Source organism: Brassica rapa, chromosome A06, assembly GCF_000309985.2.
Source record: "Brassica rapa cultivar Chiifu-401-42 chromosome A06, CAAS_Brap_v3.01, whole genome shotgun sequence".
Classification (NCBI taxonomy): domain Eukaryota; kingdom Viridiplantae; phylum Streptophyta; class Magnoliopsida; order Brassicales; family Brassicaceae; genus Brassica; species Brassica rapa.
Genome location: NC_024800.2, coordinates 25,949,476 through 25,976,893, shown reverse-complemented (window position 1 = coordinate 25,976,893; position 27,418 = coordinate 25,949,476). Strand labels below are relative to the sequence as shown.

The following is a 27,418-nucleotide window of genomic DNA, read 5'->3' as shown; positions in this document are numbered from 1 at the left end:
ACACATGAATGAAGGTTGTGACTTCTATTTTAATATATAAGATAATATAAAAGAAAACCTTAAACGTTTGTTTTAGATTAATTTAGCTTCCACGTTTTTTTTAATATTTACATAAGTTGACTCACATCTATGCAGACAAGTGCATTCACATGTGTGCCTGATCAATTATGTATTGTTTTAACTAGATACATAATTTTGTCTTTATGCCAACATATATAATATGGAATCCCTACTGTTACTACCACAGAGCTAGAGACGTGATTTTGGCGAATGAGAATCAGATTAAATTCACTTTAAACGCATTGGAAAATCTTTACGTTATAGAAATATGCATATATCCAATATTCTTTGTGTGGAGGAGATGGATTCTTACCGGCCGCCTAAGGAAATCTATAACCACATAATAACAAAAGAACAGCCACACATAATAACAAAAGAGCACAAACATATTCTCAGTCATATTCTCAATCAATAGATTTTTTTACAATTAGATCACATGTTGGAATAACATTATATAAGTATTTTCTTTATGTAGATGGATTCGAGATTTTATATATATCAAGATATGTAGGTATATATATGTGCACGCATTATAATATGACTGAGAATATGTTTGTGCTCATCTAAAAATGGGGAGGCATGATTGATCATAAGGCATTATAAATTTGGGAGATGGTCACTTTTCGGATTTACCAAATGGGAATTGATTTGCCTAGTGATAAACAGGAATATAAATGGATATATTCTATAGAATACAAATTACATATAGTAAAAATAATTTATTCAGAAAACAATACATTTCGACTAGAAGATTTCAATCTGAAAAATCTACAAAATTATATATACCAAATATCTACTATAGGTCATCGATTATTCAAAATCAGAATTCACATTTGTACCCTAATATGTCGTACAATATAACGAGTAGACTCTAAGGATCAATTAGTTCTCGCGAAAATTGTAGAAAATACATTTCTTTTGTATTTTGAGTGCAAAGTTTTATATAGTTTTCACTAAATATAGTATGGAGTAAAGTAAATCTCTATATTTTCTTCTAAAAGTTAATACTTTTTCTGAACACTGTAACTTAAAGTTAATACTAATTTGATAAATTTCATGTTTTTGTGGAAACAAGTTTGGTCTTTAATTTCATATTATATGTGTATAAAAAATTAGAACGATGTTTATAATAAAATGAATTAGCCTTCATTAGCGCATCTCCAACCCTACTCTATTTTTTCCTGTAAATTAGAGTTTAGAGTAAAAATACTCTAATATTACTCTATTTTCTACTGCATAATAGTGTAAACCTATTTTTTATTCTATATATAGAGTAATTTTTTTATTTTTTGTTCATCACTCTATTTTCACTCTAAAATAGAGTACTATTAGAGCAACATCCAACTCTTTTATAGAGTTACTCTATTTTAGAGGAAAAATAAAATAAATCATTAGAGATGATCTTAAAATCTGAAATCCCGTAAAATGGAGACTCTACACATTGTGCTTTGACATTTGCTGACGCCAGTTAGTAGAAGTTAGGTTCAAAAGTGCCAATGATATATTTCATTGATTAACATCTAACCTTTTGTTTATTTTGGTATGGTGGCTTCATGTGGCTCTCCTTAATCGTAGATATAATTAAATGATAATTCTGTCGTGATTTCTTAATTTATTACTATTAATTATAACTTCTTAACATCGTATATTTATGGTTTAACACAACTGTTTGGAATAACATAAGCTGCATTTTACATTTTTAATGAGTCTTTTATTCCCAATGGTTAATTCTTAAATGTTAAAATACATTATAAAATATACTATTCGAAAATTTTAATTAGTAGATTACATATTTCTTGGCTCCCTTTTCTGGAAAAAAGTATATTATTTGCTGATAATTCTAACACTGTAATACACTAATACAGATTTCAGCAAGAATTATGTCAAATATTGTATCTATGCTTGTATTTGTTTTTTTCATGGTTTATTCTCCTTATTTATCATTAATCATGATTACTTTATTTTTATATAACTACAGTCTCACACTCTCACATCCACAAACTAATTTGGTGGTACACTGGTACGGTCACCACGGTGGCGGTGTTGTGTAACTGCGTTAAGTTTTTTGGACATCACTGTGCAAACTATTAGATTAAATAAATATGGTGATTGATAAACCCTAAATGTTAATTATATATAACAATTATTTTATGAATACGGACGGATAGAGACAGATAGAGACGGATAGGTGTTGTTGCACAGACTATGTATAACACCTTCATTGTACATAGTCTTATGGCCGATAGGAGAAAGCAGCAACTCGAGATACTAGTATTAGGAAACACTCTTCTTATCCTCACCTTTCACCGTTTTAACATTAATTTAATCCCGATTCCCGCGATTATATGATCTAATCAATGTGTTAGCTAGCTAACCAAAATTCTGAAACATATATTCCCCATTAAACTTTTATTCGGTCGGGTAGATACGTGTCCACAATGGTAGGGGTTAGAAAATGGCTTCCGTTATCTTATAAGATAGGTTTAACTAGTTACTATAGTATTAGTTAATTAGTTTCCGCAGGGAAAGCGCGAGTGGATCGCTACCATGATCGCCTAATAGATATAGTAGCCAAAAATATAGTTTTATGTGAACAATGATTTTTAATTCGATCAATAGAATGAAACGAACAGCATATAAACATATGGTTAACTCATTATCTTACTATCATTGAGATCATGAAAGAAAATAAACTGAAACATGGACATAAATATAAATATGTGGAAGTGTTTTAAAGTGGAGATACCGGGTCATCATGTATCAAAATATCAAATTCTTTCATACACACATATTCTTTAAGCACTACAATGATCATATAGTTGAAGCTTAGAATAGGTGAAGCATCGCACTTTAGTTTGTAGTGAAGTTAGCATTTCCTTCTGCTTGCTATAGGAATTATCCAATGAAGCTAGCATGCTCCACGATGTCTACTTAATATGATTTTATGGCACTTAAAAATTTATAGTTTCTGCAAATGATCTACAGTTTTTTTAATCTATTTTTTCTCATCAGTAACTTTTATGAAAACTATATTCTCGTATATGTGTGATAATTGTGTTTGGATAAATTCACTTGTAAGTATAATCTACGAGGGATATCATTACATATATAAACTATAAATTAATTTGTTGTCGTATTAAATTAAATGTTGGACATTTTATATATAGATATATGTCGTGCTACAAGAATGTTCTTACTTGCCGGAATCCAATCCGCATAATGAGGAATCTGAAAAAAAATATTTTCTTAAAAGACTTCTCAAGTCAATGCAAGTGCACAAAACATAAACCAGCTGAAATATAATTCCCCATCATATCTTTAAGAAATAATGACGTATATATAAGTTGTTTCCACAAACAGTTTGATTCGATCTATTATCTTTGATCCGATATCATCTATGAAAACCGTATGCAGACATAAACATTTTACTCTTGTCTATTCATACATGCATTACTAATTCAAAGACTACTATAATAAATTATTATTTACATTCCAAGAAAATTAAACTGATTATCAAATTATTTATGTATGATAAAGTTATTCATCAAAATATATATGCTCGTTATTGTGCTACATTTTTTATTATAATCAATATTATAATCTAGTAATTATTTATTTAGGGTAACAAAGATTTTAACCAGTTTAACTTTTAACGTAAAAACCCGAATGCGAAAAATCACTAATAATTTAATCTAATAAATAATATAATTATTTGTTAAAAGTAATAAAGACTTTAATCAGATTAACTTTCAAGATGAAAACTCGAATGCAAAAAACAAAGATTTTAACCAGTTTAACTTTTAATGTGAAAATTCGAATGCAAAAAATCACTAATAATTTAATCTAATAAATAATACAATTATTCATTAAAGGTAATAAAGACTTTAAACAGTTTAACTATTTAACGCGAGAACTCGAATGCACAACATAAATTCGCAATTAGTAGTATAGATATAGGATGTATGATTTTTTGCTTTTCTGCCTGTATATATTTTTTAACATCTCTTCTGCCTGTATAAATTACGAAACGTAATAGTAAGGAATTTGTTTTTTACTCGATAGGACCCACGTATCAATGATTCGTTCTTATTCTAACTCTCGAACATTATATAAAACCCTCCCCACTCCCTCTTCTTACTTCAAACTCATCCATCTTCATCTCTTACTCTTATATACCAAACTAAGACCATGATTCCGGCGGAAATCACCGGTTACTTCCAATACCTATCGCCGGAAGACCTAACTATGATCCCGGCGGAGTTCAACGTAATAAACATGCCCTCATCTCCAACCTCTTCCTCTTCACTGAACTACCTAAACGATCTCATCAACAACAACAACTATTCCTCATCATCCAACGGCCAAGATCTCATGTTGAGCAACAACTCAACTTCCGACGAAGATTATCATCATAATCATCGTCAGAGCATCATCATACTCGACGAGAGGAAGCAGAGGAGGATGCTTTCAAACAGAGAATCCGCGAGGAGGTCAAGGATGAGGAAACAAAGACATCTCGATGAACTCTGGTCTCAGGTGATAAGGCTTCGCAACGATAACAACTGTCTTATCGATAAGCTGAACAGCGTATTGGAGACTCAAGATAACGTATTGAAGGAGAACTCTAAACTCAAAGAAGAAGCTTCTGATCTCCGACGGCTTGTCTGTGACCTAAAATCTAACAAATACAACAGTTTTTAAGAGAGCTCGAAGAAGTTTAGTGTTTCTTCAAGTTGAATCGGAGGGGCAGAGATTTTGAGTTATGGTTGGTTCTCGAATATAAAGTTGGTAACGATCATGTACCATATTGTATTATACTCTGAATTTAAAAAACGTAATACAGTTCTGGAGCATATTCTTGTTCTCTACTCTCTACTTTTTTGTATATATATATATCAAATTCAATACACAAACCATAGCATATACATACCGCTAGTATATTACTTTAGTATATATCTGATTGGTATTCTGCACTTCCGATTTTAAATGATTCAATCCTCAATTCCATTATTATTTTTATTTTCTACTTACCATGATTTAATTAAAGTTTGTAATAACAAAATATCAGAAGATAAATGATGTTATGTGATTTTTGGGTTAATTTATTTCGCCTCATGTCTTCAATATATTGTCATTTTCCCACTAAAATATGTTCTGTCACCACGTAACAGAATCAGAATCAAATATATGTTAATGAAACTTTAAAAACCTATTTAAACTCATCCACATTCCCCATAAAACAATGTTTGAAGTATATATTCTGAAACTTATACTTTGAACCAGTAAGAGATTTCTAGAAATAAATAATGAAAGGCAAAATAGTTATCGGAATTCGGAACTTATAATGTAATTGTCTACAATAATTGCCGACATATCATAATATGCATGTGTGACTTGCAGAAAAAAAATAGATAAAATGTAGATCAGTTATGACGCACTCTATTAACAATTTTCAGAGTTTGCTCGCCGCATAAATACACTTGCAGTGAACATCATTAAAAATATTTATGACAAACAAGAACAAAAACAAAAGATTGCGAATAATGGTGGCCACTTTTCTTTTTTAGGCAACTTGATCAAGTTCTTAATCATGAGACTTTTTTTTATTTTCTTGTAGCCATTATTAAAAAATATTTCAACCTTAAAGCATAATAGCATATCCCCCTCCCCCCCCCCCCCCCCCCCAGCGTGACAACCAAGAATGATTTCTTGACAAACCACCAAGAATGATTTCTTGCATTTCACCTTGCGCCATTCTTGAATTTTACCTGGCGCATTACTATTATGCAATTTTTTTTTTTTGAACAACTACTATTATGCAAATTTTGAGCAATAAATCGATGTATTATTTATTCTAATTACTTTTGACCTACCTTTTTGTCGGTTTTTAACTTTTGGCCTACTTGAACATACATATCGATAGTAATAGTCTTTTCTTATGAACTGCATCTATTTTCAACCACAAGCTTCACATTATATCTATTGTCAGTAATGCTAGTACCGACCAATCTTAACCACATAAAAATATATCATCCCCGGAATCAAAGGTTAGGATTGGTAAAGTTATCTACAGAAAATGATTGAATAAAACTATTAGAGTAGTATTTACGAATCGGTTTTGAACCTAAGCACAGTAGACACCATAGTCCTTCTATTCACAACGCTTGCCAATATGAAAATGCTTCCAATGAATTTTTTTTTGCTATGAAAAAAAAAACAGAATTGTAGAACAATATTATGTCTCTATCCCAAAGACTTTTTCATTGGTTACATCAAGTTGTAATCCATCACGCGCCCAATATATGTTTTCTTGTCGTGCATTTGTCCAATATCAGAATTATTCAATTAGATATTTTTTTTTTGGGTGTAAATGTTAAATATTCAATTAGATATTGGTAATTGCTTGAAGAAAGATATCGGTAATTGCTGAATATAATTATTGAATGACTATATATACAGTAGATGAGTGTATCAAAACATCCCTCTTAGACATTATTTTGAAAAATGATTTACTCATGTGTCTTCCTTACAACTATTCTAAGGGGGGATTACTAGAAAATGAATTTGTATAGAGTTTGTGAACTTTAAGAGTTGATAGATTTTAAGATTGTGAAAATTTATATACACTGACTTATGAAATTTGATCATAACTTTTTTAGATTGACATAGATTTTCATGAATTTGTATTACCTCTTTTCTGTAATTATTTTTGTAAAGTAAATATATAATTTATTTATTTTCTAAATCATATATAGCATGCTTATTTATTTTTTTCTTTCAAATTAATAATAATGATATATACAAAATTGGGCAATTCTCTTAAATAGTTTCTTTTAAGCTTTTGTTACAAAAAGAACATTTAAAGAGGAAAATGACCAAAATAAAAAGGTAAAAAACTATTTTACCCATTCCTTTAAAATAATAAAAAATAAAAAAAATAAAATATTTTTTTTTAATTTTGAATTATATGTCTTTAAATTCAAACTTCTTATAAATTTTAAATAATTTATTCTATTTTTACAAAAAAAATCTTTTTAAATTCAAAAAATGCTTTTTGAAACTATTTAAAAAAAAAGTTTTTTTAATATATAGAAATAAAATTATATATTGAAAAATGATAAAATAGTATAAAAGTATATATTCAAAAAGTAAATGTATATAAATGTAATAAATTATAGTTTTGGACATATAATTTGGATTTAAAGTGCAATATATATTTGGTAAGTATAACTATTTTGTTTTCTAGTTTTTTTATCACATGGATTTTGAAAATCAATACATATGATATTTTGAAAGTTGAGTCTTATGAGTAAAAATGGATATAGTTTATCTCTCAATAACACTAGATGTAGTTAGAATTATATAATCAACAATAACTAAACGTTTTGAATAACAAGGAATTTGAATGGATTCTGAAAATTCTTAAACCAATAACAGTTTTTAAAAATTTTGAAATTCAAGAACCAATAACAATGAAATTCACTTACCAATAACTCCCCTAAAAAATAAATGATAACTTGACCTATTGAAAATGATGACATGGTCTCTCTAACTATGACATGGGTTAACACAATTATAACACAATTTTCATTTATTGAAATTCAAATATAAAATAATAAGTATATGGTAGTTACCATAGTTAAAGAATATTTCCAAAATTTATCTAGTTTTTAAAAACTCGTGTCACTACTATATTTATATATTACTCAGAAAAAATGATAACTTGACCTATTGAAAATGATGACATGGTCTCTCTAACTATGACATGGATTAACACAATTATAACACAACTTTCATTTATTGAAATTCAAATATAAAATAATAAGTATATGGTAGTTACCATAGTTAAAGGATATTTCCAAAATTTATCTAATTTTTTAAAAATCGTCACTACAATATTTCTATATGTAATATAATATTACTTTTCTAAAGTTTACATGACACTAACATTATTAAAACATGGTCAATTTGTATAGATATTTTTAACCATACTTTTAGATATTTTAAAAAATTATATCGTATCAAAGATAAAAAAACTATATAAATATTTATACTTTTGTGGATAGTTAGATAAGTAAAGCTATATTTAAAAATTATAAAAAATATTTTAATTTTTTTTGTAGAGTTAATTAAGTAAAGATAAGTTTATTACTCAATGTAAGGATAAATCTATCAAGCTTCTAAATTAGTAAACATATTTAAAATAGAGTAAATTAACCCAAAATACTAAAAGAATGCACAAATTAGAGATCTGTATGAACAGTAAAAAGATAGGCTGAATATTGATTAAGATTGTGCCAAAAATATGATAAGTCCCTGTGGAAAAAGATGATTATAGTATTTTAGGGTGTATTTCGTAGATTCTATAAGGATACCAATATCTTTATAATTAGTGCACAGTTCATAACAGCGAAAATTGGTATTTGCTTAAATAGGTGATAAGTTGTGTATAGAAAGTGCAATTTTACTTTAAAATATAGCTATGATAAAACAATTTAACTGAATGGTTAACATACCATTTAAAAGGTTTAATAAGTTAAATCTTTTTAACTAAAATCAACAAAACTAAAATTTCTTAAATTTTAGTTCTAAAAAGAACAAAATAGTATAAAATTATTAGTCCCAATAATGAAAAATAATTTTACTAATATAACTAATTTAAATGCAATCAGATTAAAAATTAAATTAAATAAAAACTACAAATGATTATTTTCTATTTTTTAAAAAATTGACGAAATTAAAACTAAATGTTATGAAAATAGATTTTTTAATTTTTTTTAAAAATAGTTTTTCTAGTATGGTTGATGAGTAAAGTTTAAAATGAAAAAAAAAAGACAAAATTTATAAAAGGGGACACAAGAAGACAAAGAATCGCGAAACATGGGCATTTTCGAGACTAAGAAAGAAAAAACCAGAAACGAATCTTAAGTCCATATAGCTATTCATATATTAATTTGTGGAATGACCAAATAATAAAATGATGACGATTACATATAATATAACCATGCAGAGTTGACAGAAAAAACATATAACTATGCAGAACTATAAATTATCTTCGGCTGTTTCTTCACTTGATAAATTCAGGGTAACAAAATCTATCAAAAACTTTTTGGTTTAATAGCAAACAGTAAGGAACTAATTCGAAGGTTATTTGTAAAATATTTAACAAATAATTATATATATTATGCTATTTTACATAATAATAAGAAGGAAACAAAGGTGGAGAAGAGGAAGAAGTACACAGTTTGAGATGGACTTTTGAAAGAGGGATATCAGATATGAGTTTGGGAGATCATATATGGAGATTCCATTAATAGAGGACATGTCAGGGGATCCATAGAAACTGATGTCTCTGTCATTGGAGTAATGACTACGTTGTGGTGAGCTTTGCTTCCTACGCAAGTATCAGAAGCAGCAACTCAAATTTGGACCAAGTCAAACCCAGAAAATATTGTGTTCAAGCTGGGGGTTTACTAATCGAATTTCCGATCAAGTAGAGAGTTTCAGATCACATATTCAAGATGTCTATGGAAAGGTGTTGCTGCAACGAAGTCACATGAAGTGAAAGCTCACTAATCAGAGTTGAAATCCATTAGGAAATTGCTTTGATAAATATTCAACGGTGGGATCGAGTTTCCAACGGTTAAATTCAAAGTTATTTGCGCGTCTTTGACGCACGTCGAAGAGGTGTTCTTTTCCATCAAAATCAAAATGGCTAAGTATGTGCAGATGCGATTAAAGTTAGGACGCAAGAAGTAAGGTTCAAGCTATCGGGTCGGGTATTATAGTTTGGACCGAAAAGAAGAGAGCTTTGAGAACAGAGAGACTTTCAACATCAGGCAGGAATTCATATTCAGGATCATAACCAAACCAAACCGGTTTTAAAATGGATTGGATAACTTTGTATTCTTGGACCGGTTATCTCGTTTGGAATTTTGGGGGTTTATTGATTTATCTAGTTTGAGCAGATTCAAGATTTTGTTTTAGATCCCACTGTTTCATTTGTTTTTTATTTTTATGTTCTGTAGTTTTATTTTATGGATCTTCATTTCTTGTTTTGGATCGTTGAAATTAAAATTCTTGAATCACCGAAATGTCAGTCATGCCTGAGTCCCATATTTCATATAATTCACAACTTTTTTTTCAATATATATATACTAATTAGTAAATTCTCATAACTCATATAAAAAGTTCACTTGCTCAAAAAAAAAAAAGTTCACAATATTTCCAGATTTCATCTGCTTCAACAATAGAATACGAGTCCTTATGATACCAGAACATATATATACAAGATTGTAGCATACAACATATTCCAAGTTTACATATATTTATGACAAATATCAAGATCCGATAATTATCTTCTCATCTGGGACCTGACAACTCCATGGCTTGAACCAGGACTGAGGAATCATCAGTAAGATCCGAGTAACGTTCAGAAGAAGAAAACTCGTTAGGCTTACTGTAACTTCTGTTGGTTTCTGTTCTCTGAGAAGAAGCTTCCCATTTCTCAACGAGACCATCTCCTTCAAGCATTCTTACAACTTCAGACATCTTTGGACGATGTATGGGAAGGTACTGTGTACAAAGCAAAGCCACTTTAACTATCTCCTCCACTTCGATTCTGTCGTAATTCCTCTCCAAATCCTTGTCTATGATCTGTTCTAGGTTCTTCTCTTGTTGTAGTTTCTTCACCTACAAGTATTGCCATAAACTTAAGTGATAATTAATAATTTATAGCCTATATGTTTAGCAAAATATTCTTTTTATAAGTTAATAAATTTCCAAAAAGTAATGGAAAGAATGTAACGTAAGCTTTTAAAGTTGTCTATTAGCCTAAATGTATAGCAAAAAACTTTTTAACAAAATAAAATGTATAGCAAAATAACCATTTTGTAAATTAGTAAATTTTCTATAAATACATCCTAAACACTAAACCAAATAAAAGTAAATAACATAAGGTAAATCCTTTAGATAGAACAAAAAAAATATGTGAAAACAGCACATAATAAGAAAAATCACAAAATATCACTAATTGAAGAGAGAATGATTAAATTACTCCAAACCATAAATTCTAACTTTACCCTCTAATTACTAAACTTAAACCTGAAACCATAATCAATAAATTCAATCCCAAATATAAAATAAAAGTCTATTTAATTTTTAATTAATAATATTTTATGATTGTTCCCTTGTGTACTATTTTTAAAACAGAAAATGTATCTTATTGTATAACCTAAGTTTTTTAAACATATAACCTAAGCTTTAAAAGTTGTATACCCTTCTACAAATATATTTATATTGTTTTCCTAACTATCCCCAACAATATGTAACCTAGAAGTGAGTGAATTTTACATAACTGAAACAGGAAACAAGACTAGGCTTGTCTCGGCTGACTTACCCAATCAAGAATCGCTCCTCTTTGGTTAGCTGCTTTTCCGAACTCAAGAGCTCTCAATCCAGTGATCAGTTCAAGTAGAAGTATTCCAAAACCAAACACATCTGTCTTCTCCGAAGATTGTCCCGTCGAGAGATACTCAGGTGCGATGTGACCCACCGTTCCTCTCACGGCGGTTGTCACATGAGACTCCTCGTGATCCAAGAGCTTAGCCAGCCCGAAATCTCCGACCACCGCTTCGTAATAATCGTCAAGAAGTATGTTTGCAGCTTTGACGTCACGGTGAATGATCTTTGGATCGCATTGCTCGTGCAAATACAGTAACCCTCTTGCTGCTCCTAATGCTATTCGCTTTCTTGTGCTCCAATCCAATACCGGTTTCGCTGCAACACATACACCCAACCGGTTCAACTATGTAAAGAAACAGAAACTTTAAGATTTTGATTTGGATTATACACACACTATAGTTAATTTTAAAACTTCTATAACTTTAATATAAAACTTGATTTTAGTAAATAACCAAAAACCTCAAACCGAAATGAAAAAATCGGATTATGTTAGGTTCATTATATATAATTTTAGAGATCAAAATCTAAATAAGAACCGAAAACCCTAATTAAACAAAAAAAAACCCGGTTTGAGATCATTTAATACCTCTGAGTCGAGAAGCGACACTGCCATTGGACATGTAAGGATACACAAGAAGCCGCTCCATAGAAGTAGTGCATAAGCCGTAGAGGCGGAGGAGGTTACGATGGACGGCGAGGCTTATCATCTCAACCTCTGTCTGGAACTGAATCTCTCCACCGCCATTGTTCACATCCTTCAATCTCTTCACCGCAACGATGGTTCCATCATGAAGACGACCTTTATACACATTCCCAAACCCTCCTTTTCCCACCAGATTCTTGCTGCTGAAGTTACTTGTCGCGGATTGAAGTTCTTTGAAACTAAACCTCCTTAGGTTCCCTAGACATACTTCTTCCTTGTTTTGGTCTATAAACATTTCAAATTCATGTACACATTGGTTCAATTGTTTGCATAAATCCGGAAAAAAGGATTTGATTTTCATTGTTAACTTACCATTGACGTCAAAGAATATTTGTTGGTTATGTCTTCTTCTCCACCAAATAAGAAAACCAAAGGCAATGATCAACAAGCAAATACAAGTAAGGCCTGCACCGAAGGCTATGGCGATCTTCCGGTTTTTTGTTCCTCCATCAGAAGCTTCATCTAACAGCAACAAACAATGTAAAAACAATTAAACAAACACATTTTAGCCTAAAATCTCCAGAATTCAAAAGATTTTTTCATTTTTTTCTCCATGAGTAAGTTTTAGGTTTTACTTGCCTTTAGAACTGTTCAAATTAATTATCGTAGGCTTAGGTTGAGTCCCATTACAGTCCTTCTCAGTTCCTGTAGGACAAATCTGAGGATTTCCCATTACACTGCATCATAAGTACAAAAAATGTTATATAAATACTATATTTTATTTTATTTTATTTTTTTAGTTAATTATTTTTTTTTAGTGTCGAAAAAAAAATATTTATTTATATACTCAGTTTACTTAGGGTAGCGTATGAATGTGGAATTACCCTCATGTTTTTTGCCGAACAGAGTAAAGCGACAAATATTCTTTTTCAGAAATAGACTTACTTGAATGTTTTTGCATGTGATCTTGGAACTGGTCCACTCAAGTTATTGTACGACAAATCCCTAAAAAACATTTTACGAAATATAAACAATACTGTATATCCATATACATACATACAAGAAAGCTAAACAGAAAATACAAGAAAGAGAATGTACAAGAAAGTGAGTTGGGTCATGTTTGCCAATGAGCTAGGAATTGTTCCTGTCAGGCTGTTATGATTCATCCTCCTGCTCCGCAATTTTCAACAGAAATAAAAATTCCTCCATAAACAATTAGTGACAATTATTATTAAAAATATATATTAATAATAATTTGGAAAATGGATAGACTTACAAGTACTGAAGATTTGTGGAGGCAGAAAGAGTGGATGGGATTTGGCCAGTGAAGTTATTAGTAGAGAGATCAAGTGTTTTGAGTTTCATCAGTTTTCCAATCTCAGGAGGGATATGTCCTGTGATATAATTGTTCTGCAATAACCTATATTTTTGATGTATCCAAAAGCATAATTAGAAAATTAAACCAAGTAATTAAGAGATTACGAAAAAATGTTTAATAATTTAAAACACTTACACAGTCTGAAGATATGTTAAATTGCCAATACTGGATGAAAGAGTTCCTGAAAGATCCTGGCTTGGAGCTCCTCTACATACAGATATAAGTTAAGACTGATAGTAACACATGTTTACATAGTATATCTATTATGTGTGTATTTATGTGCTTACAGGCTTAGAACAAAACCATCAGCAGAGCAAGTGATCATGTTCCAGCTACAAGGATCAACTGCCGTGTCATCCCAGTTCATTAGAACTCCATGAGGGTCTATCAGTGAGCTCTTGATTCCTATTAGAGCAAGAACTAAAAGGGAAACAGAAAAGAACATGTTTTAGGAAGGAAAAAAAATCCATAGATGAAGAAAATGTGTTGATGATCGGTATTACCTTCATAGTTAACACCTTTGTCTGTGAGCTCTGCAGAAGATGAACATAGCAAAGCGATGAAGAAGAATAAGCTTGAACAGGCCAAAGCATAACTCTCTCTTACTTCTCTTTTTCTCTGCACCATCTTTGTCTGAATAAAATCTTGTTGCATTCAGACTTGAGAGTATTTGAGGTTTTGTATCTTTTTGAATATGAAATATTCGTTTTCAGTTCTTTGTCCGCAGGTGATTGAGAAAATCAAGAAACAGGGGATGTTGATATTGAAGTGTCTGTGACTGAGAGTATTGAGAGTGAAAGAGAGAGAAAGATTTGTCTGCCAATTATTTTATCATATAGTGTTTAGACTGTAAACAGGAAAAGGCCAGGAAGAAAATCGGGCAATGTTTTCTTCTTTGGTTTGTAATGTTTTCAATCATGACAGAGATGAAATAGTGCTTTCTGTATGTTTATTGATTTAGCCAATAAGTTTTTGTTTATGGACAGTTTCTAGTTATATACATATACGAAAATCATATATATATATTCAAATGTTAAGTTTCTAAATATCGATTCAAAGATAAGAAAAATATGTTCAAGTCATCATTAAACAGGTTGTATTTAAAAAGAGAAATACAACTTGTTTACTATACAAACGGAAATTCATAAGATAGTATATACATATAATGTATAACGATGAAATATTACGTAGATACGATTTTTTCCATTTAGTAAAGTGATTTCAATTATGTATTTTTTTCATTTCAGGAAAAATTTATAACGACCGACAATCAAACTCTCTTATAAAACACATATTAGGCCCATGTTCTCGGATCTAGGACGGCAATAGACGAAAGGTTAGGAATTTTGGATAGAAGTAGAACAAACAAATTTCTAATTGTAATATGATCGTGTGGAGCAGGTAAAAAGTGAATTCACTAACTAAATATGCACCATTGAACCTGTTATTTTTTATTGGTCTAATGTATAATAAAATTAAAACATATGGAGTAGTACATTTTCCTGGAAGAATAAAAAAACCCAGGTTGCCTCGAACAAATAAAAGATGAAATTATTTGTATTTAGGGCAAGTTAAATAAATCATAAATTATATAGTGGGACACTTGTGCCCAGGAGAGATAATAGTGACGAGGGAATTTTTCATCTTCTTTTTCTCTTCTCTAATGTCTTGCCTTTAACTCTGCTTTTATTCCCACTCATCTCCATTAGTATTTAACTATTTATTAATATCTTCGCAATTATTCGTTAACTTTCTCGAGAGAAACAAGTATTAACAATGTGTTCCTTTTTATCAGAGTATTCTCTGAATTTATAAAAGTCCATAGACGCATTACATTTGTTATAAACATCTTGAAATACAGACATCTTTCCCTACAAATACAGAACTTACGCTATAACATATTATTTCGTCATGTCAAAATGATAATTATGCGGTGGACTATAGTAGAAGGTACTTTCACAAGTAATAAAGTAAAAGTGAATATTATAAGGTATAATTAAGATTTAATAGGACGGAAACACATATATTTCGAAATTAATTTAAAAAGAGAGACTACATACAAGAGTTGAAATGCAAAAGATGAATCATTGAATGACCGCTTAACAAAAATGGTCTAAAACAAAAAAAAAGTATTTAGAAAATAACATAATACGATTTGAATACGTTTATTTTTATGAACTATAGCTTTAATTTTAGAGATATCAATTCAGATTAAAAAAAGTTATACCATATTATGAAACTAGAAGACGAGCAAAATTTCTTTTTGTTATATACCTCTCTTTTAAATAATGTAACACTTGTATAATTAAATATGCATATGCTTATTTTATAGATTAGTGCTTGGTACTTAATAGTTAGCATCTTAAAACATCTCTAACCTCACTCCATAACTTACTGCAAAATAGAGTAGCAAATTTCTTTTTGTTATATACCTCTCTTTTAAATAATGTAACACTTGTATAATTAGATATGCATATGCTTATTTTATAGACTAATGTTTGTTCATAACTCCATTTTGCAGTAAATTATGAAGTGGGGTTGGAGATGCTTTTAGACTATCTCCAATGGTTTATTCTATTTTTTCCTCTAAAATAGAGTAATTCTATAATAGAGTTAGATGTTGTTTCAATGGTATTTTATTTTAGAATGAAAAATAGAATGATAAACAAAAAATAAAAAAAATTACTCTATATATAGAATAAAAAATATGTTTACACTATTATAGAATAGAAAACAGAGTATTATAGAGTAAAAAATAGAGTACCATTAGAGCATTTTTATTCTGAACTTTATTTTAAAGGAGAAAATAGAATGGGGTTGGCGATGCCCTAAACACTACTGCTTCACGGTTGAGTTTATTTGTTAATCAACGATTGATTATAAAATTATTGAGGCGCAACTAATCCAACAACGACTAGTCAATCAGCTAAAATAAAAATCTAAGCTTATACTATTTAGAAACACAAAATCAAATCTTTGTCTACACAGTGATGGTCAACAGACATGTCACTTTTGAAACCACAAAAGCAAACTGCTTTACAAAGCAAAAGCTGTCCTCTTATCTCTTTCATCATTACTTCAATTTGTTAGTGCATTTCACTGATTTCGTGTAATATTGTAAAACGAATAATGTACTTCTTGTAATTTAGGTTGAACTGAGCTTCTGTGAAATAAATCATTGTCGTGGGAAAAGGCTATCCAATTTGTAGTTTTAATATAAACTACTTTAATCATTTCTTGAAAATAACTAATTAGAATGAATTCACAATTAAACACCGGATAAATACAAGTTTTGATGAAATACCTAATTTAGTTAACTATTTTTTAATTAATCATAAACTTCATTGAAGGTTATACTTACAAGAAAATAATTAGTTTTGCTTGCAATAAAATAATTAATTTTGAGTGAGATTATTGTATAGTAATATAGTATGAGGACCTATGCAGCCAGAGCCGTGCCATAGGCATAGAAAAAAAGGCAACTGTCTCAGGTCTCCACTAAAATACTAACTTTTGGGGTCCCATTTTTGATTATTATTTGGTGTAGTTAATTAGATAAAATGCATTTAACTCCGTAATTTTGTTAAATAGTTATACTAGATGATAATAATTTCTACAAAAAATCTCTCTAGGATCATTTATTTCATTTTATATTCGTTTTATTTTTTAGAGTAAATGTTACGATTCCTATCTATTATCCTAAATTTAGATATTTAATTATTTTTGTCTTTTATTGATTTTTTCATGCATATTATCAAAATAATTTAACTCTATTATATATTCATATTTCTTACATTTATTATATAAATTTATTATTATACAGTTCTATTTATCATATTATAAATAAATTTAGATACACTTTTTATCATTTTATATTTGATATTAATTTATTTTCAATATATAATATAATATATCATTATAGTAATTATATTAATTTAATAAAAACATTATTTTGTTAAAATATTATAAATCTTAATTTAATAACTATTATATTTAAATAAAAATCATATCATTAGTTTAGCCTTAGACCTCAAAAACCCTGAGCACGGCACTGTATGCAGCCATTGGCATAAACATGATTTTAGCTATTCATTTAGGACTTCTAGGCAAAAAATAAAACAGAAAAGATGAGTTTGTTATGATTTTGATATGTTGTATGCCTGGATACACACGTGTGAGACTGCGAGACTATTCTCTAGTGATTAAACATCAAAAGCTCATTCTTCTTTCTCATCACCAATTTTTTAAGATCGAACTGCATTCAAATTGAACATAACATACTCAGGGAAGGATTTGAGGGACATATGACCCCTATAAAATGTTATTTATTTTTAGTGTAATTTTGAGTTTGGTGATATATTTAGTGAAAATTGATGTTTGTCCCAGTAAATGTGTTTAATCTCCCCAAGTCCACTATTTATTTATTTATTTTGCACTATCAGTTATTATACAATTATGATTTTATATATTAAATTTATTTAATTTAACTTCTATAAATTCGCGACGGAAAAGGCAAAGACCAGAAGTGGTTTACCCGAGCATTTTGGTATAAATAAAAATGACATATTCTCTTCCATGGTAGAAAGTATGAAACAAATATCGATCAACTGGTCCTCTTGGTTTTAATCTGACGTAGGCAAGGTGACAATGCTACAATTAGTGCTTTCTATAATTTCAATTTTTGTTATGATCTGTTTTCAATTGCCTATGAATCTCTGTAAAAGGATCCAATTCGTCCTTACAAAGTTTCTAGAGAACAGTAAATAGGGAGAAAATTTTTTTTGCTAGATTTTTTAAGAGAAACTTACTTATCTGAACGGTTTGGGAGGCTTGGGATTTCGTGATGTAGAGGTTTTCAAGCATGCTCTCCTTGCAAAAATTGCTTGGCGCCTATCACGAAACCAGACTGCCTCCTCTCAAAAATACTCCTGGACAAATACTGCAATAAGTAATTGCTCCTAAAAATCTCTGCAGGATCAGCTATCTCACATGGTTGGAAAATGTTTCTTTATGGCAGAGATCTAATACTGACATACCTGGAAAAAAAAAGGTAACGGAGAATATGGAAAAATTCATGGATTCATCTTGAATCTATTCTATGCCGCATAGACCTATCCAGATAAAGGACCAATACTTCCAGTTTCTGAGTTACTAAGCAGGGTGACTAAGAAATGGAACGAGGCTTTTATAGGAGACCTTCTCCCAGATCTTAGAGACCACATCCTCTCTACAAGCCTAGTGTGCTTGACATACATGACACATACATTTGGCCGAAACAAAAGAATGGTCTATACACAGCAAAATCCGAGTATCACTCAATGAAAGTTGCGAAGATCCAATCAACTACCTTACTCTTGGATGCAAATAACAGCCCTCTTGCCCTGGGACTGGAAGAAGAACATTTGGAACCCTCCTCTAATGCCCAAGATAAAAAAAATTTCTTCTGGAAGGCCACCCACAATGCTCTAACAACAAGAGATAATCTCCAGAAAATAGGCTTCATTCTCGATACTATTTGTCTCAGAAGTGGAGCCCCAAAGATAGTCCCACATATCTTGTTCCAATGCCCTTTTGCTATAGAGACGTGGAACATCTGCCCGTGGGTTCACTCTTTCTCTCTAAATCAGGATACTGACTTCAAAACGACTTTTCAGGCATCGCACAAGTGGCATAACCTTCCTCTTCTTGGTTTCACCACTAATCCCTTTTTGTGGTTTTGATGGATGCTTTGGACCTCTAGAAAACTTTGTGTCTTCCAAAACAGATTTTCGACGCCACAAAAAGCATCCTCAAAGCTATCATCGACATTAAAGAATGGAAAAGAGCACATGAGCTTAGCCGTCAAACCCTTCTCCCACATCGGTAACCACCACAAGATACATATCTACCATCTAAAACAGTCCTTCCTAACTATGATGACGTCTGAAAAGCAGATTCAAAAAAGGTTGGCCTATTATGGATCTTCTCTTATCAATCATAAACTGAGATCAATATAGGCTCTGTTCTTCAACATCACGTTTCTTCAACTTGCATGGCTGAAACTCTTGTTATCAGAGAAGCTTTCCTCCACGCCATCACCCTCAACATCACTCACATCTGGCTACGACCAAATTTTCAAGTGCTCTCTCGAATAATCACGGCAAAGTGAAGACCGAAATAGTTCTTTGGAGTGTTCTCTTATCTTCTCTTCGCCTTCTCTTTTTTTTTTGTAGAATCTCCTTTGTGTCAAGGTTTTATAAAGACTTATCTAATCTGATACGCTCTGCAAGCCGCTGTCCACACTTTCTGGAGAGAGAGAAACAACAGACAACTTGGTGCCATTCCATAAACAGTAAGGGATCTTGTGAAATTTCTGGACCGTCAAGTAAGGAACCATTGCCTCTTGTTTCAAAAAATGGAAGGAAAAAATATGCAGAAGGCTTATCAATGTGGCTTGCCACAAGGTGATCAGTTTCAAGTTCAATTGTTAGAATAGTTTTTTCTTTACAAACATGATGCATTTGTCGCAAAAAGGTTGTTTTCTTTTGAATAAATATAACTTATATTCAAAAAAAGCTTGTCTCTTTCATTGTATTGAATTTCATCAAAATTGTTGTGGTTAAAAAAAAAACCATATCCCCCACTGTTTAATTATACCAAAAAACATATCTCCCACTAATTAAAGTTTAGGGTTATTTACTCTCAAATGAGTGGGAAATTATTGTTCTTCTGGACTCACCCCTTACAATTTGGTTTCTGTAACGTATTACCATTGTTTTGTATATTTTTTGACAATATATATCATACGATTTGATTCATGAGATTGTAAAAGACGTTGAGGTCTTGCACACTTGTAAGCTTCTAATATCGAACTTGTATATGTGTTTAAAAAAAAGAACTTGGATATATCTGGAATTTAATTTTGACAAATCTAAAACCAATCGCCTTAAAAAATAAACGATTAGATTTTCGTACGATATTAAGACCATGAGTGATGTAAAAAGCGCAGCCCCACGTCTGTCTCTTCAATCATATATTGTCCTTCACTTTTTATTCATTTTTCGTTTCTCAACCTTTTTGTGCTTGAAAAATATTGTCTAACAATTACTTTTTATATTTTTAACATTATTGATTTTCAGAGTTTTACGCATATATTAAGAAATCATAATCAATTATTTTTTATATATTTTCATGGAATTTAATGGTGATTTATGACTATGACATAGTTTTTTCGGGTTAGTGAATGATCAAAATGGTAAAATAAAAAAAATAAAAAAGGGTAAAATAAAAAGAAAACACTTGAGTTTCGTATTTTTGAAGATGTGACATATAAATTTACATATTGTGAAAATATGGTTTTGATAAGATAATATAGGCAACAACTTAAATCACACAATTTGTTTATTAACAGAGACACAAACAGCATTCGATTTTTTAAAAATATTGTAAGAAATTTTTCGAGAAAGTTATAGCATACTTTTAAGAAAAAAATTATAGTATACAGACCAACTAAATATGCATCTTCTACCGAAAAAAAAATATACATGAGTTTTGTACTATACAAATGTGATGAAATCAGTGCTTTGAGGAGCAATAATAGAGAATACTAATGACTCAGATATTTTTCGATCATGTATTGTTCTGGACAGAGGCCGATCTAGAACTAAAATTAGATGTGAATCACAAACAAATTTCTCACTGTATTTAAATTTTCGACGGAGGCATTTCATATATTTTATATTGAATACTAAAGGAAAATAAATAATTAGATGGGGCACGTGCCCCCTAAGGTTAACCTCTGCGTCCGTTTTTGGTATTGGATTCTTTTAATTTAAACAAAAAATTAACGCGGAAATTGTGTTTACAATAACCAATTACGTGCCAATTTTAGCAAAAAAATAAAAAGTTGTAGAAATATATGCATCCACAGATAATTTATATGAAAAAGAAAATTAATGTAAAATAAAATATTCTCTAGTGACCCAAAAAGGTTCATGAAAGTTAGATGCACGAAAGCATTTAGGACAACTCAGGCCTCAACATTTATCATTTATTCAGTTTCTTTTCACAATGGCTGTATGATGCTTACAAACTTTAGACTATGAATAATATTTCTTTAATATTCCTATTATTGTTACAGATATACTATTCAGTTTGATTTTTTTTACATTAATTGACATGACTTAAAATACATGTATACTGGTTAAGTATATAGCAATAACGTATTATATAATTACTTTTTAATAGAGGATTGTAATTAAATTCGAAGAAAGCTTGGAGATTTTGTAATAGTTCATCAAAAAAGTGCGCTTCGCATCACCGATTAAAACATTAAAGTATTGAGAGAATTACAAACAGATCAAACCAAAATACTTTTATTTTTCTCCCTAGAGATCTTCCGGGTTGAATAAAAGAGAAACGGGTACATCAGTTATCAGTACATCCATCAAATATTTCCTGGCGTCGTATCAATGACAAAAGCTGTCTGGCTAAAACCAAAACGACATTACTTTAGTGTGATTGTATAACTCATCGAAAAGGTTTTTTTTTTTTTATAAGACCTATCGACTGATCCGGTCGGTCCCGGAAAAAATACATTTAGTGTGACAGAGTGGACTTACCCGAAAAATCATTTTCTTAAGAGTTTATGTATATATAATCTTCTATATATTAATTGAAAATCATTGAAATTTTCTTTTGTATTCATGTATTATCACTAAGATAATTTTTAGATTTCTAGAAAAACAAGTTGGTCCATTTAAGAATATACTTCATATGTTCTAAAATATTTGATGTTTTGGGTGTATGCACAATAATTAAAATATACGCTCTTTCTTAAAAAGTAACATTAAAAATATAAACCAAAATTAATTCAGTCAATCCTTCAAAATAAGTATAAACCATCATTGGTCAAACTAAGATTAATATAAAAATATCAAAACATCATCTATTTTGAAATATCAAAAATTTCCAAAACGTCATCTATTTCGGAACGAATGGATTATTATACTTTTTATTAAGCTAATTATCAAACTGGCTAGTAGTGTACAAAATAATATTATCTATTATTTCTTTAAATAAAAGTTACGGAATTATCTAATATGATTAGCATATATATGACAATTAATCTATAATATAATAGTAGAGTTGAGTCTTTCCTGAAGTGCCACGTCAGCGTTTTTGTGGGGTCCACATTAATATTTTTATTTCTTCAATCGCGTGGGCTTCTGTTTAATCTTTGTTCTATTTGTTTATTATGGGTTTCACAACATGAGGCGCAGAAAGTTTATAATCTCGCGTGGGCTTCTGTTTAAAGTTTATAATCTTTGTTCTCTTGATGGGCTTCACAACATTGGCCTGTTAACTTCTTTTTTTGAACAGCTGGCCCGTTAACTCTCAGGGTTACCTTCTTCATCTTCGGGATTGTTCGTCTGAGGCGCTCCATATTTCGAAAGCTCCTTTCTGACACTTGATCTATTCGACTCCTCCACGTTCTGTACCGGCGTATCGATTCCTCTTCCTGTAACGGATTCTCTAGCCTCCTTTATATAGAGGCCCTCGAAGGTAAGCTCTCATTTATCTCTAAACTTTTCTGCTCCACTTTTTCCCTTCGTTTATGTCTCTAATCTCTGTTCCGAAAATGGCTTCATCATCTGCTCCAGTCGCTAACGCAGCTGTAGCCTACTCCACTTTCGAGACTCTTCGCCTCGGAAGAACCGGTCAGTCCGTCGTTGGCCGCCTCATCCGCTTTTGGGATTCCCGGAACATCAACAAGAATGGAGAGTTCATGGGGATCACGATTTTACTCCTCGATGAATTGGTGCGAATTGTGTCGAATCTATTCCCTTGGTCTCCGTTTAAAAAAAAAAAATTAAGAATACATCTTTCTGTTTCTATGAAAACCAACAAATAGTTGATCTTCTTTTATTTCCTGCAGGACTTGGTGATTCACGGGTTCATTCCTGCTAATGGGGCGAGCCACTACCGGCCTAATTTGAAACCCTGTTCTATGGTGAAACTGGACCGTTCTGAAGCATCAGTACGTGATCCGTTTCACCCCTTCAACACGTATTTGTGAGGTCCAGACAGATGCTCCTCTGATCAAGTTTGACAAATTCTTGGTGCGGCGTACTACCTCCAAGTGCTTGCGAACACCAACCTAGAGCTCGCAGGTGAAAATTCTTTCTCCACGTCCTTTTAATTTCATCATGATACCCTGTCGCTAACATAGTTCTCCAATCGCAGATGTTGTGGGTGAAATACGCTCTGTGCAGGGGTCCGATCTCAAGAACAATGCAGCAACCACCAGAGTTGTGGTCTGCCTCTTAATTGAACCGTACGTAAAATTTTACTTTCTTTCAAACTTTTGTGGTAATCTCAAGTTGTGAAGCATCTTGGTATAGCTTTAGACTTTGAACAAAATATCACCTAACAGGTAGCAAAATTCTATAACATTTTTAATTCAAAGACCAATGCGATTGATTCTCTCTTACAAAATTTCATAAACAAAGATGAAAGTCTGAGCGTTTTAAGACAAATTAATAATGCAAAACTTTGTATGATCTGATCTTACATGATAGAAAACCAATGTCATCGACGTTTATATAAACATTCTTTCAACTCGGGCCACTCTTTTTCTTCTTCTTATTTGAATTCAACTGCTCCTATATAAGTCACAACATTATAGAAAATGCTTTATAACTGAAGTACATAACAAGGTCAGAATATGACCGAACATACTGCTTGATAGCTGATTGGTTCATTGTTGGGGTTTGCCTCTATAAATAGTTGCAACTGTCTACTATCTACTTTTTGTTTCCACAACAGGAATGTAACTGTCTACCTATCTTTGTGGGATGAGGCTGCATCAACCTTTAGGGGTCTCTTGAAAGCAGAGGATAAAAAACCCAGTCTGTGATGTTGGTGACCACTGTTAATCCTAAACCGTTTGGATGAGGTACTTAGTTTTCTTACCACAAACATATGGACTAGCGTAGGTATATCACTTAAGGTTATTATTACTTCTGATTACTGCTGACTTCCTTCAGGGTTCGAACGGTGAAGAGGAGGATCTCCCACGTTGCCCTTGAAGAGCTAACTGGCAGGGAGTTTGTGTTCCAGATCGGCAACACACCTTTCTACTTCACACCCAACCACCGTACCTTCACTGTCTCCACCATAACTGAAGCTACCATCTTAGAGAACCCTGGCAAGGTTGTCCAATTTTACTTCTCAAAATGTTTACTCTTTCCACCTTTTTTTAACACCGCGATCATGTGTCTCAGCAGGACGGTGAGGACATTCTTCCAGGCAGTGAAGGGGCCGTAGGATTGGCAGCTTTGTCTTCGGGCCCTACTGTTTTGGGAGACAAGTTGGGTGAGGAATGTACTGCAGCAGATCCTCCAGAGGTTTCAGGCGCTGAGAACAAACTCAAGCGCCCCCGTTGAGTAGTTGGAGTATCTATTCGTATGTTTTTCCTTTGCATGTTTTCTTCTGTTCGGGGATTTTATCTCCGCTTTGGATGATTAATTAATCGTTGACGGGTTCCACCTCATTGAAAATTTGCCAGTGATGTGTTGTTTTAAATTTAGAATTTTATTCCAAATAAAGGAATTCGTCTGCTTAATCTTCAAAAAAGGAGTGGTTGAGACGAACGATTGCCACTTTTTTAGAACAATTTATAAATGGTTACTTGATAAGTTGTCGTTTTCGAAAAGTAGAAATTCGTCATCCCCATTGTTTAAAAGTCGTAGCTTTAAAAAGAGTACAGACCATGACAACTTCACTTAGAAAATATATACAAACGATTAAACCTAAAATTACGTGAGTAATTGGTAATATATATTCCTATCAGCCCGTCATCAGTCATATCTATGTTTTTAAAAAACTGCTAATAGCTTTGTTTCTCATTATAAACTTTGGATCTTTTTCTTTTATGATTCTCTTCTCCTCAGATATTTTATCTCTGTTTTTGGAATATTAGTGAATCTTTGGCGGTTAATCAGCCTGAAAGGAATGCTTAGTATGAACGAGTAGCCGCGTTTAAAACGAATTACAAATGCTTACCTGAAGAATAGTTGTTTTTAAATAGTTGATTTTTGCTCTATTTTTTGCGATTCTTCCAATGCTTATAGAAAAAAAATATATATTATAGATTGCTACAACATGATTAGCACACTTTAACACTAAGAAACTGCTTTCCAAATTTTATAAATCTTCACAACTAATATATTAGGTGTAAGTAAGCAAGTAAAATAAAAACACTTCCAACTGTTTAAAAAAGTTTACACAACATTCCCAAACTATAATACTTCCGATGCTTGCTTAACGGACACGTTCCATGATATTATTAATTTAATGGCTCATGATATTAACAGATTCCTTTAAATAACCTATCCAACACTCGAATATCATTGACAAATTTAGAATCCTTGAGTACAGCGGAACTTATATATTCACCCATATACCTTCGAAAAAAGTAATATTTCCAATCCTTGAGTGATATTTTTTCGAAACAGTTTATTGGCATTCTATTTAAATGGTTAAATAATATTGCTGCGATAAACATTATTTTTGTTAACGCATTTTAAAGCATGCAATCACGAACGATCACCTTATTGGAGAGAAAAAAGTAGATACATACGACGGTAACAAATACATACAAAGATCTTATTAACCACAATCCACAAACTACAAATAATAGATCCACCAGCGAGACTAAATATAATTAGGATAATTTTAGTAAAAAGTAACAATTCAACCGAATCAAAAACAGTAAATTAAAAACAAACCATTAGACACTACGATTAAAACGCTACTGCAAGACTTAACTTTGATCTAATCATCACGTTACTAGAAAGAACTAATAGGCCTCCAACTACCAAAGAGGAAAACAATATATGCACTATATGCTCCAAAAATTACAACTTTGTCAACAATCTTTGCGCTTTCTCATGCGGTCATAATTTCCATTATTTTGGCATTGATCAATAGCTTCATACAAATATAACCTTCGATATTATTTCAGTACTATTTTCAACTTTAGTTATAATCATCAAACAAAATAAAAACTTACATTTCCTCACTAATAAATGTTTACCCCTGACCATTCCGTTTGACCTTGAATCTCATAAACATTACAATTTAAACAACACATATACAACATTATTTTAGAATGCAAATTACACTAATAAACACATATGTTTTTTACCTTCTCTCCATTAAATTATTTTTGGAATAACTGGAAATTTTACAAACAAGGTTTTATTTCATTTCTCTTAAGCTACTTAACAATACTATACTAACAACTAACTCATTTGACACTAACGAATCCCATACACCTCAGTTTTAGCACATGAAGTCATTAAAAATGGTAATGGTCTCCGCCAAAATCCCTTACAAAATACTACATAACGCATCAACAGTGTATCCGACCCCGCGCAAGCGCGGGGGCTATACCCCTAGTAATTATGAATAATAAAGATTTGATAACAAATTTTATATCATCACTCATTTTTGTCTAATTTTTTTATTATTAAAATAAATTAAACAATCACATTAACTATATAATAAAAATACATAAGTATTGAGACTTTAATATTTTAATTTTAAAATTTGCATTGAAAAAATCTCGCATTGAAAATTTTGAGATTAATAGTTTAATTAATATATAAATGTTAATAAAATCATATAAGTAGAAAATCTCAATAATACATATTTATATTAATATATACAATATATCTATGTCAATACAATTGCAATTTAGTTATATCCTATATAAATTAAATAAAATGATTGTTTTGATTTATTTAACAAAAATGTTATTGTAAATAAACAAGATCTAATTATATACATAATACGCAAATGAATACAAAATAAATAATAAAACGTAAAAA

At 31.0% G+C, this 27,418-nt stretch overlaps 2 protein-coding genes across 2 annotated transcripts; one reads left to right on the top strand and one right to left on the bottom strand.

Annotated features, from left to right (window-relative positions):
* Window positions 1-64: 64 nt before the first annotated feature.
* LOC103875372 (basic leucine zipper 43) lies at window positions 65-7,237 on the top strand. Its single transcript, XM_033272532.1, has one exon. It carries the CDS (start codon window positions 4,249-4,251, stop codon window positions 4,759-4,761), a length of 513 nt encoding a protein of 170 aa, XP_033128423.1. The 5' UTR covers window positions 65-4,248; the 3' UTR covers window positions 4,762-7,237.
* A 2,998-nt stretch (window positions 7,238-10,235) lies between these two features.
* On the bottom strand, window positions 10,236-16,328 carry LOC103875371 (protein NSP-INTERACTING KINASE 2). The gene is made up of 11 exons (XM_009153884.3): window positions 14,048-16,328; window positions 13,832-13,964; window positions 13,680-13,751; window positions 13,443-13,586; window positions 13,265-13,336; window positions 13,112-13,171; window positions 12,806-12,903; window positions 12,539-12,688; window positions 12,110-12,451; window positions 11,459-11,838; window positions 10,236-10,752 (listed from the first exon to the last, which is right to left on the bottom strand). Exons 1-11 carry the CDS (start codon window positions 14,196-14,198, stop codon window positions 10,423-10,425), a joined length of 1,932 nt encoding a protein of 643 aa, XP_009152132.2. The 5' UTR covers window positions 14,199-16,328; the 3' UTR covers window positions 10,236-10,422.
* Between the last annotated feature and the right edge of the window lie 11,090 nt (window positions 16,329-27,418).